Source organism: Hemicordylus capensis, chromosome 5 (genome assembly GCF_027244095.1).
Source record: "Hemicordylus capensis ecotype Gifberg chromosome 5, rHemCap1.1.pri, whole genome shotgun sequence".
Lineage (NCBI taxonomy): Eukaryota > Metazoa > Chordata > Lepidosauria > Squamata > Cordylidae > Hemicordylus > Hemicordylus capensis.
In genome coordinates, this window is record NC_069661.1 from 7423691 (window position 1) to 7436177 (window position 12487).

A 12487-nucleotide genomic window follows, 5' to 3' on the forward strand; every position below is an offset into this window, starting at 1 on the left:
GCCTCCAACACTAAAATCTCTCATGCCGACTCTATTCCAGGACCTCAAATGGCAACTTTAAAAGCCATAAGGTCGAAAAGCAGTTTGTGAATTAGACCCGGAAGCTTTTCCAAGAGGAACATAGGAAGCTGCCATATACTGAGTCAGATCATTGGTCCACCTAGCTCAGTATTGTCTGCACTGACTGGCAGCAGCTTCTCCAAGGCTGCAGGCAGGAGTCCTTCCCAGCGCTCCCTGGAGACGCTGCCAGGGACTGAACCTGGGACCTCCGGCATCCAAAGCAGATGCTCTACCAGTGAGCTACGGCCCCAGCACGGAGGGAAATGGCACCAGAATATGCTAACCCCACCCCCACCGTGACTTTCACTTTGGAAAAACTCATACCTAGTTCCCAAGGAGCATTTTGAACCTCGGAGGAGTGTAAAGCCATTTGGGGGTTGCTCGGGACCCCCTTCTGAAAAGGCACAGGAACGCCATGCCCTCGGGCCGACGTCTGCCCGGATCTCATGGTCCAGACACAGTTTCTTCACTAATAAACTGTACTAGAGGGAAACCTGTGCCTAGATACAGCCAAGAGGAGAGCTGGTCTTGTGGGAGCAAGCATGAATTGCCCCCTTTGCTAAACAGGGTCCACCCTGGTTTGCATTTGGATGGGAGACTACATGTGTGAGCACTGTGGGATATCCCCCTTAGGGGATGGGGGCCACTCTGGGAAGAGCACCTGCCTGCTTGCATGCAGAAGGTTTATTATTCATTTAAAATATTTATACCCCGCCCCTCCAGTGCACTACTGCTTGGGGTGGTTCAAAACAATAAAATAGATACAAGATACAATAAAAATAATAAAATTAAGCAAATTGAACAAACAAGTTAAAAGTCAGATTAAAAACCACAACCATTATTAGGTTTAAATTAAAAGTTACTTTAAAAGCTAAAAACTGAAAATTATAAAAAGCTAAAGAACCTACCAGATATAACCAAAGATGGAGCATTAAAAAGCTTTCTTAAAAAGGTGTGTTCTAAGTTGTTTTTTAAAAACACTGAGGGAGGGAGCATGGCGAAGCTCTTTAAGGAGGGCGTAGCAAAGCCGAGGGGCCACAACTGAAAAGGCCCTGTCTCTAGTCCCCGCCAAACGGATCTCTGTTAGTGGCGGGGCCATGAGCAGGGCCTGAGACGATGAGCGGAGGGCCCTGGCAGATTCATATCGGCAGATGTGGTCCGACAAGTACCCCGGCCCCAAGGCGTGTAGGGCTTTAAAGGCCAAGATCAGCACCTTGAATCTAGCCCGGAAGCGGACCGGTAACCAATGAAGGTTCCAAGTTCCCTCCTGGCAGCATCTCCAGATAGGGTTGGGAGAGACTCCTGCCTGCAACCTTGGAGAAGCCGCTGCCAGTCTGTGTAGACAATACTGAGTTAGATGGGCCAAGGGTCTGACTCAGTAGAAGGCCGCTTCCTATAATCCAATTCCTCTGAGTCCGGTACAACTCCTTAGCAGCCCTTGCTGAGGCCCTCTAGGCCTCCTCGCCCCATGTCTCTACACCCTGGGAAGGATTTATAGCATATATAAATAGCCTCTTTGTCCATGTGACTCCTGGCAAGGGCAACCATGGCCCAGTTGCTTAATCAACGTTCCCCGCCTTCGCCTCCTCGGAGCAGGCTTATCACGGTGTCAGGTTCGTGCTGATGAAGGTACAGGGTTTCAAGCTCCCGCAGTCAGGAACAGCTCTCCCCTCTTTCCCTGCCTCTCCAGTGCCCCAAAGTTTAAATTTAGAGTTCCTGGGAACACTGTTGGCGCCGCAGTAATTCATAAGGGCTTGACTTGGCTCCCCGCCTTGCAAATGACACAAACAAACAGACCCACAACTTTGCAGATTTCAAGAGCTACAGCCCTCAGTGTTTTTAAAAGACACTTAAGAACACATCTTTTTAAAAGAGGCTTTTAAAAGTTTTATCTGCCGCTTATATCTGGTAGGCTTTTTCGTTCTTATAGTTCTCAGTTTTTAGCTTTTTATTAAAAAATCCCTTTTAATTTGAAACTTTTTAAAGATTTGTAATTTTAAATGTGGTTTTAGCCTGGTCTTTTCACTTGTTTAGCTTTATTAATCTTGTATCTGTCCCGAGTAGTAGTGTACTGGGTATAAATATTTTAAATAAAATAATAAAGTACAACACCCAGAACTTGACAGAGTATTCCAGATGACCTCTGACTAGTGCAGAATAAAGAGGAACTATTATTTCCTGTGACTTGAGAACTACGTTTCTATTTATACAGCCTAAATATCACATTAGCTTTTTTTGCAGCGGCATCATGCTACTGATTCACATTCAGCTTATAATCAACTGCAGTCCCAAGATCCTTTTCACACACGCCTACTGCCATGCCGGGTATTCCTCATTCCATTCCCCATCATTATGTTTATAGCTGCTAACTGAGCAAAGAGGCACCTTTTTTAAAGTGGTGATTCTCTTATATTTAGCAGGGGGAGAGCAACTGGCCCCATCCAACCCCAGCACAGCATCCCTCCAGTGGCTGTTGCTGGTATCTGCCTTGTCTTTCTTTTTAGACTGTGAGCCCTTTGGGGACAGGAGACCATCTTATTTATGTATTATTTATTTTTCTATGTAAACTGCTTTGAGAACTTTGTCAAAAAGCAGTATATAAATATTCACTTGTTTGTTTTTTGAACTACTGATATTGTGTTTATGGCTGATATGTTTGGATCTGTGTTGTGAGGGTAGTATATTGTGAGCCACTTTGAGAGCAACTTTGGTGGAAAAGTAGTATATACACTGGATTTTCAGTCTATTTGGGGCTTATTCAGATCAAAAGCAATGACAAAAGCAGCTGCATGAGAAGGGTAATTATTCCCAATGTGTTTCGAAGGCAATCCATCTCAAGGGGAATTCCTGAGTAGTGTGCATAGGAGTTTGAGAGCTAAGCATCCGTTCCAAGCAGTCTAGTAAGGAATTCTGTTTTTGTCTTTGCTATTATGGTGATCTTTAGCCAATACTGATCCTCCATTTCGTATTAGAGCACCAGACATTCAGAAAGGATTCTTCATTTATTTATATATACTGATATACATTCATCCTAAGATCCCAAGGCGGTTAGCAGCAAGAGAAAAAGAATCCAATCAAAACAAACACAGAACAAGTACAACTAAAAACTTGAGAAGTATGTCGCTTGGGAGTGCTCCTGGATCCAAAACTCTCTCTGGTTTCTCAGGCTGAGGTAATGGCCAGGGGTGCTTTTTACCAGCTTTGGCTGATATGTCAGCTATGCCCATCTCTGGAGGAAAACTTTATTTATTTGTTTGTTTGTTAGCCACCCCATAACATAGTGTGCTCTAAAACTAGCTTAAAACAGTGGTACATATGCTGGTAACCTCCAGGCTTGACTACTGTAATGCACTCTATGTGGGGCTGCCTTTGTATGTGGCCCAGAAACTACCGTTGGTGCTGAATGCGGCAGCCACGCTGGTCTCCGGGATAACCAGAAGAGACCATATAACACAGATCTTAAAAGAACTGCACTGGCTGCCAATATATTTCTGAGTGAAATGCAAAGTGCTGGTTATTACCTATAAAGCCCTGAACAGCTTGGGTCATGAACCCTCCCGCCTATTAAGATCATCTGGGGAAATCCGGTTATGGCTACCACCGGCTCATTTGGTGGCTTCTTGGGACCAGGTCATCTCTCTGTGGCTGCTCTGGAATGCACTCCCTGTTAAAACCAGAGGTTCTCCATCTCTGGCTGTTAAAGTGCACCTGTTTTCTCAGGCTTTTAGTTAATTTTAATTGGTTTTATATCATAGTTGTTTTAAGCATTTTATCTTGTTTTAATATCTGTTGTATTTTAACTTATGTACACCACCTAGGGATGCACATGTCCGGCAGTACAGAAATAGGATAAATAAGTAAATAGAGCAAAGGATAGCTCATTAGCCAAAAGCCTGGATAAAAAGGGGCAGTTTTCACTTTCCTCCTAAAGGCTGGGAGAGAGGGACCCATGTGGGTCCCAATAGAGAGCAGGTTCCACAGCCTGGGGGCAACAACTGAGAAGGCCCTGTCCCATGTGCTCGACAAACTGGTCTCAGCAGGTGTCGGTACATGGAGCAATGCGCTCTCAGCTGATCTAGTCAGGTGGGCAGATTCAGCTGGGTGCAGGTGGTCCCTAAGGTACCCGGGGTCCAAGCCATCTTTGTCTCGGTTTGGTTTTTATTCTTCTTTGCTTCGGTTCTGAGCTCAAGTAATACTCACGTGATCAGAGGGGAGGACAAGCAAATTTAAAAGCCAAGGGAAGAGTCTCTAGATCTCCCTATCCCCATTTTTGATGCAAGCCTACATATAGATGATCATTTCTGAAAAGCTATAACAAATGAACTTCTTCCTTAATGATACTGCGGTGCTGGAAGCTTGCAAACTCTACACAAATAATGGGGTGGGTGGGTATTTTGCCCACTGTTGGAGGAAACAGCTGCCTTACCTCGTGTAAGTTGAGTTCTTTGACTTTTTCCTTTAGAATAACCTGTAAGGAAAGAAACACAAGTGAACAGGAGTGGGACTATACCAGTGCAGAAAACTGAATTACAAATACATACACACAGCTTGACTTTTGGCAAGAAGCAGGAGGCTGGAGAAAAACAGAGCTTACACCTTTGCTCAAAAGCCTCGGGCCACAGCCATTTCAAAACAGCTTCAGATAGCGACAGCATGACTGTATTATAATGTTAGCACTGGGCAGGCTAAAAGGAGCCCAAAAGCTTGGCTAAAAGGGGTCCAGACCCACATTTCCTGTAACAGGGATTCCCAGATGATGTTGATGTTGACTACAATTCCCATTACTAATTATTATTTCTTGCTTACACAGTCAGACAGGTGTTATTGACTGGTTTGTTTTATCCAGAGATCGAGTCCTTCCCAAGGACCTGGGATGCCTGAATTTTATTATCAATATTGTTGTTGTTATTATAGGTATCATTGCAAAATGTAGGCTGTTCCCAGTAAAGCTGCTTTCTGTAATTGGCTGATGGTGATTTCTGTGGCCCCTATGGTGTTGAGGTGCTCTTCAAGGTCTTTTGGAATTGCACCTAGGGCGCCAGTTACTACTAGGATTATTTTGGTCTTCTTCTGCCATAGCCTTTCAATTTCAATTTGTAGATCTTTGTATTTTGTTATTGTTTCTCTTTCTTCTGTTCTGAAAAGTTGTAGAAAATGAAGATGCAAAAATATTATGGGACTTTCGACTACAAGCAAACGAACATCTGCCACACAATGCACCAGATATAACTGTAGTCGAGAAGAAAAACAAGTCAAAATAATTGACATAGATATTAATTATTATTATTATTATTCATTAATAATACTAATAATAAATCTATAATATAATATCTATAATAATAACAGCAACAACATTGATAATAAAATTCAGCCATCCCAGGTCCTTGGGAAGGACTCGATGTCTGGATAAAACAAACCAATCAATAACACCTGTCTGACTGTGTAAACAACAACAACAACAACAACATTTATATCCATCCCTCTGGTACAATACTGCTCAGGGTGGCTCACAACAGTAAAAGTAATAGAAAATTTAACACAATGTAGAATAAAAACAATCAAAACAAATCCGATTAATATTAAACACTCACCAGGCTGTAATAAAACACATTAAAAAGCCTCTCTGAACAAGCAGGCTTTAATTTTTTTTAAAAAACCCAACCCCTACAGAAGGGAGCATGGCGAAGCTCTTCAGGGAGGGCATTCCAGAGCCGAGGGGCCACAACTGCAAAGGCCACTGGATGATAGGAGTGGTTGTACTCAACTACATCTGGGAATCCTTGCTATGGGGGAACACTGGTCCAAAACATATCTGATCTATAAAACCTAAGACTTGTTCAGTGCATGGAGTGGCTTCTGAGGGACTCTGCAAGAGAGGCAAAGCACACAAGTTACGTTGCCTGGCATTGGCTATATCATCACAGGAATGGGCAAACATCCATTGCTCTGCTAATCAAGGAAAAGATATGAAGCTGCCTTGTACAGCTGGAGAACTGGTCCAGCATCTAGGCTGCAGGTTTCCAACCTTGGGTCCCCAGGTGTTGTTGGATTACAACTCCCATCTTCCCCAGCCAAAACAGCCAAAAGCTGGAGATGATGGGAGTTGTAATCCAACAACCTCTGGGGACTCACGGTTGGGAAATCCTGATCTAGGCCACTGTCATCTGTTCTGACTGACAGCAGCTCCAAAAACGCTAAGGGAGAGTGTCTTTCCCAGCTGTGCTATCTGAGCTCTGCTCCACCATCCTTTAAACAGGATTCAAACCTTGGACTTTCCACATGGGAAGCATGCGCTCCACACCATGGTGTGTGCGCTTGTCTCTCCAGCCTGCAAGTCCCAAGATGTCTTCTCAGTCCTATTTAAAGTGTCGGGAACAAACCTAAAAATAGGGAGAGAGGCAGGCACGACTCACCTGTTTGTAGGCGTAGAGCTCTTTATGGGCTTGATGTCGGAGCCTAAAAGCCAAGAACAAAATATGAAGGAGGTAGACATGAACAAAACAATACCGCCAAAGAAAGCCACACTCCAGAAACAACACCCCAGGGAAGATGATACACCAGCAAGCAGCTCTTAGACCTGGTCTACTCAGACAGCCGACGACATGGTGAAATGTTCCTGCATTGTACCATTTCAAACTGAAGGTGGGGGAATGGCAACATTGAATGTTTCCCCCATTGTTTTAAAAGCCTCCTTGCACATAGAAAATTAGATGCTAGGAAGAAACATTCCAGTTTAGACCTTCTCCTTGACATGCTGGCTTTCCGACTACAAGGATTGTTGCCCCCCCCCCCCGAGGAGCATTTGAATATGCAACTCTCCCCAACATTCTAAGGTAGTATAGTCCAGGAAACAGTTTATCACAGGATTGATACAATTTTATCAATTGTTTTATCACAGGAAACATTTTATCACAGGAGTATAGTCCAGGAAGAGTTTTATCACAGGATTGGTTGTTTTGCACAAATTGGGCCTTATTTTCAGTACAATTAGACAACAAGCTCTTGCATTGTTTGTGACAGGAAGGGGGGGGGGGACGACATTTAATAAAGCAGTACCCAGTTTCCAAGGAGTCACCACCATGACACTTTACAAAACACTGCAAGAATATATGTCTATAATATATAATATAGTATATATAATATAGTATATATTAGTATATAGTATATAATAATTGTCTATATCTTGGCTTTTAAAATGCTTTATAACTAAGGACCGGCTATCCCTTTGGTCACTAAAAAGATGCTTGCCAAAGTCTTCAGTAGGGTGGCAAAGCCATTCCCAGCAGATTGCTTTTAACAGCCAAAATACTACATTGGCTGCTGCAAACCTTACTTTCGAAGGATATCACAACATCCGTCCTAATGGTTTCGCTTTTATTCCAACTGGAAGTTACGGTAGGTAGGAAAACGAACATTTGCGAATTACTAATGGTAAGAAGATGTAGAGCGGGGCGGGGGGTGGGGGGACAACATTTGTTATAGATTTACCTCCATTAATTGTACCCTTAACCTCTCTGAGTTCAAAGACAGAAATCTGTAAAACAGGCAGCATACTCTAGTCTAGAAGAAAAAACCTAGTCAAAATCTGGCTGTTTGCAAGAGAGGCTCCGTGGGGCAGGGGAAGAGTTACAAGCATCCTCGGGAGCTGAGTTTGCCCTCCGCCTTCTGTTTCAGTAATCTAACACTTGGGGGGCAGCTCACCCACCCGGAAATGCATTTGGCCCCTCCTGTGCCTCTCCTTCTCATTTGTTTCTGGTACTGCCACTGTTTAAAGGTGCAGTATCTCTGTCTCAGCAGGCTACACCCCAGTCCCAGGATGGAAATGAGTCCTTTCTTGATCACCATGCAAAGCAGCCCCTAGGCTTTTTCTTTCCTTTTCTAAAAACGCTGCTATTATTTGTTCTGCCCTTTGAGTCACTGGCTCTTGAGCAGGCAAGATTTTTGAAAACCCAATGTACCCTTTTAAAGGCCATGGACCCGTTTGGCTATAAAAATACCTTCTGCTATTTAAAAACCTGTGAACATTCTATGAGTTATCCCCTGCTAACGGAGCAAAGAGGTGCTTTTTAAAGTGGCGATTCTCTTATGTTTAGTAGTGGGAGAGCAATTGATTCTATCTAACCACAGTACAACATCCCTTGGGTGGCTGTTGCTGGCGTCCACCTTATGTTTCTTTTTAGACTGTGAGCCCTTTGGGGTCAAGGGAACTATCTTATTTATTTACTTTAATTTTCTATGTAAACCGCTTTGAGAACTTCTGTTGAGAAGCAGGATATAAATAGTAATAGTAGTAGTAGTAGTAGTAGTTCTTTCTCATAACTGGGCAGGCAGGATGCTAACCCAGTTAGAGGAGTTAAATTCAGTGGTTGCCATCCAGGCTAACTTAGTGAATAGTACTACTCACGGAGTAGTTTAAACGACTACTTAATTTCAGCAGGACTACTCAGGAGTAGCTCAGTCTGGTGGTCAGCCAGTATTTTTATTCCAGGTAAGGGAAATCCATATTCTCATACCCCCTTTACCCACCCAGAGCCTGGGGTAGAAGCTGCAAACTAAGAGACTAGAGGAGGCCATGAGTGTGTGTGTGTGTGTGTGTGTGTGTGTGTGTGTGTGTGTGTGTGTGTGTGTAACTCCCCAAGTCAGGAGCGTCCACAAATAATGTGAGGTCCTGGAATTCCCTGCTGGGTGGTGGACTGACTCTCAAGTTTCCCCCCCAGAGATAGTCTTCCCTGTTAAGACTCTGAGAAGGATTCCCGCTGCAGCTTCAACAGAAAAAGGGTGCTGCATTATACACACACACACACACACACACACACACACACACACACACACACACACACACACCCTTCCCCCCGGGCACCACTTGCAGGCAATCTGTACTTCCTACGCAGGCAGGCAGACGTTTTTACCTGTCAAAACATAACATGGATATGATGCTTTAACATGGCAGTTAAAGGATGAACAATCCCAACAGCACCTCCAGTTAGAGGAGGAGGGCTGGGGAAGGTTTTACCAGAGCCCCTAGAGAGCCCTGCCAGCTAGCACTGACAGCACGAGACTAAAAAAAGGGTTGAGAGGAGGGGTACCCAACCTTGGGTCTGCAGATGTTGTTGGACATCTCCTCCTGGTGGGCAGAGGTGCACGGAGAGGAGAGCTGGCCTTGTGGTAGCAAGCATGACTTGTCCCCCTAGCTAAGCAGGGTCTGCCCTGCTTGCATCTGAATGGGAGACTTGATGTGTGAGCACTGGAAGATCTTCCCCTCAGGGGATGGAGCCACTCTGGGAAGAGCAGGAGGTTCCAAGTTCCCTCCCTGGCAGCATCTCCAAGATAGGGCTGAGAGAGACTCCTGCCTGCAACCTCGGAGAAGCCGCTGCCAGTCTGTGAAGACAATACTGAGTTAGATAGACCAATGGTCTGACTCTGCATATGGCAGCTTCCTATGTTCCTATGTACCTAGGTAAACTTTTGGTGGTGGGACAGACCTCAGAAGGTACACAGGGGAGATCACCCATGCCAGAATCTGCTTCCATATATTCTGTATGTAAGCAAGGTCACCTTAAGTGGTGCAGCAGAGAAATGCTTGATTAACAAGCCAGCGTGGTGTAGTGGTTAGAGTGCTGGACTAGGACTGGGGAGACCCGAGTTCCAATCCCCATTCAGCCATGATCCTTGATGGGTGACTCTGAGCCAGTCACTTCTCTCTCAGCCTAACCTACTTCACAGGGTTGTTGCGAGGAGAAACCTAAGTATGTAGTACACCGCTCTGGGCTCCTTGGAGGAAGAGCGGGATATAAAATGTAAATTTTAAAAAAAACAACAAGCAAAAGGTTGCCAGTTCGAATCCCCAATGCTACTATATCAGGCAGCAGCGATATAGGAAGATGCTGAAAGGCATCATCTCATACTGCGCGGGAGGAGGCAATGGTAAACCCCTCCTGTATTCTACCAAAGAAAACCACAGGGAGACTGCAACACAAGCGTGTGTACACACACATACACACACACATCTATCTATCTATCTGAGGAATATTTATATACCACTTTTCAACAAAAGTTCTCAAAGCAGTTTACATATAAATAAATAAATAAATAAGCAAGCAAGCTCCTTGTCCCCAAAGGGCTCACAATCTGAAAAAGAAACATAAGGTAGACATCAACAGCAGCCACTGGAGGGATGCTGTGCTGGGGATGGATAGGGCCAGTTGCTCTCCTCCTGCTCAATAAAGGAAGTCACCACTTTAAAATAGGTGCCTCTTTGCTCAGTTAGCAGGGATCAGTTAGTAATCTCTGATATACCCTTCAAGGTGGTACAGTCCTGAGCAGACTGTACAATGCACCTTTTCTTGAATGTCCAAGAAGGCTGATGCAAACCTATTCACAATCCATGAAGGAAAATGCTACTGAACAAGCCTACTACACACTTTGGAATGAAGACCTCTGTAGTATTTTAAACCAGACACACTCTTTTCTGTGTGAACGAAGAGAATGCCATCTTTGTGGAAGGAGTCAGACCTCAGTGCAATAGCAGCACATCTGCCGAAGAACTTGATTAACAGTGAAAGGGAAATTACATCAACGTACCATGTGGGGCGAAGAGATATTGCATCTTTAGCTTTGCAAAACGAACAATGAATGACTTGTTTAGTCTGAACATGGTTTAAATTAGAAAGAAATCAGCTCTCTAAACAGCTCTATGTTCTAATGTGCAGTTGGCTGAGCTTCAGCAAGAGATATCCGATGCAAAATGAGAATGTCTTCAAACTGTAGCAGTGCCTGGTTATCATGGTGGAGAAATGAAAGAAACAGTCTGAAGATTAAAATATTTCCCCCTTCACGCATTTCCCCCTTTTCGGAGAGAGGGATCTAACGCCTCAAAGCACTTCAAGTTCAGTCATCCTGCAGAGAAACCTAGGTCAAATGAACCTAACATAAGAGAACATGGCCACCTTAAAGTGAGCTCCAATGCATTGAGACATGGAGTCCTGGTCTGGTCCAGTAACTTCTGCATACCTTCTAGAATCTCCTGTGCAACATCAACCTTGAAAGCATGGGCTATTAAATGGACACAATTAGATGATGAAGTTTCTAAAATAAGGCCACTTATTAGACTTATGAATAGTTCTAAGGGCAAACTATGACATCCGCCCTGTTCTCAGAAAATTTCTATTTGTCAAAGAAATGGGACAGGGACAGGGCAGGATGGGGCCTTCTCTGTTGCTGCACCCAGACGTTGGAATGCTCTCCCAGTGGCTATTTGCTCCTCGGTCTCCATCATGGCTTTTAGAAAACATGTGAAGACTTGGCTTTTTACTCAGGCTTTTATGTGATTGTCTCCATTGCTGCTTCTTTGTATATTGTATGTTATTTTTATGTATGTATTTAAATTTTTTTAATTAGATCTGTTTTTATATTTTTAGCATATTTCAATTGTGTAATTTTAATAGTCTTTTAAAACTTTTTCTATGTGAACTGCCTTGTGATTATTTTAATGAAAGGCGGTATATAAATTTAACAATAAATAAAATAAATAAATAAGAAGTGTGCTTTCCCCCCCTGGCAAGCAGCACTTCTGGAGATATGTCTGGAAGGCTTTATGATCTAGAGCAGAGATTCTCAACGTTGGGTCCCCAGATGTTATTGGACTTCAACTCCCATAATCCCCAACCAAAGGCCACAGGGGCGGGGGATTATGGGAGTTGAAGTCCAATAACATCTGGAGACCCAACATTGAGATTCCCTGATCTCAGAGGCTTTCCCATCAGTTGTCCTGCATCAGGCGCTGAATCCAACTAAACTATGGGTTTGTCTACATTAGAGATGCAAGCTGGTTAAGCAGTCAGGGTCTCTCTCCTGGGAACAATCCTTAATATTCTTAAATTTTAAAAATTGTAATGTGTTTTTATTTATTATGCTTTTGATCTTTTTTAAATGAATTTTTAATGTCTTATACTTTATATTATGTTTTAATTCTGAACCCTGCCTAGAGATTTCTATATATTAGGCGGTATATAAATTCAATAAATAAATAAATAAATAAATAATATCCTTAGCAGGTAATTCTTAGCAACCTTACCAATTATAATTCCTGGAAGCCACAGCACTTAAAGTGGTATAAAACCCAGTATATTTGTACAGTGCAGAAATGCCCTTTAAAGTGTCTCTCTCCTCTTTTTAATCCTATATCAAGAGGATAAGCCCATAAACATTTTGCCCTACGCTAACCTGCAGCATCATAAAGGTAAAGTGTGCCGTCGGGTTGGTTTTGACTCCTGGCAACCACAGAGCCCTGTGCTTGTCTTTGGTAGAATACAGGAGGGGTTGACCATTGCAGTCTCCCGTGCAGTATGAGATGATGCCTTTCAGCATCTTCCTATATCGCTGCTGCCTGATATAGATGTTCTCCATAGTCTGGGAAACATAACAGCAG

General features: G+C 43.5%; 1 protein-coding gene across 6 annotated transcripts in view; it reads right to left on the bottom strand.

Moving 5' to 3' along the window:
• Positions 1–12487, bottom strand: part of RNF24 (ring finger protein 24) — a 101541-nt gene that overhangs the window by 9857 nt on the left and 79197 nt on the right. For all 6 annotated transcript variants that reach the window (XM_053257369.1, XM_053257370.1, XM_053257367.1 and 3 more), the window contains exons 3-4: positions 6474–6516; positions 4487–4528 (exon numbers count right to left, since the gene is read on the bottom strand). In XM_053257369.1, the coding sequence (XP_053113344.1) occupies positions 4487–4528; positions 6474–6516 (85 nt within the window). The remainder of the gene's footprint in view (positions 1–4486; positions 4529–6473; positions 6517–12487) is intronic.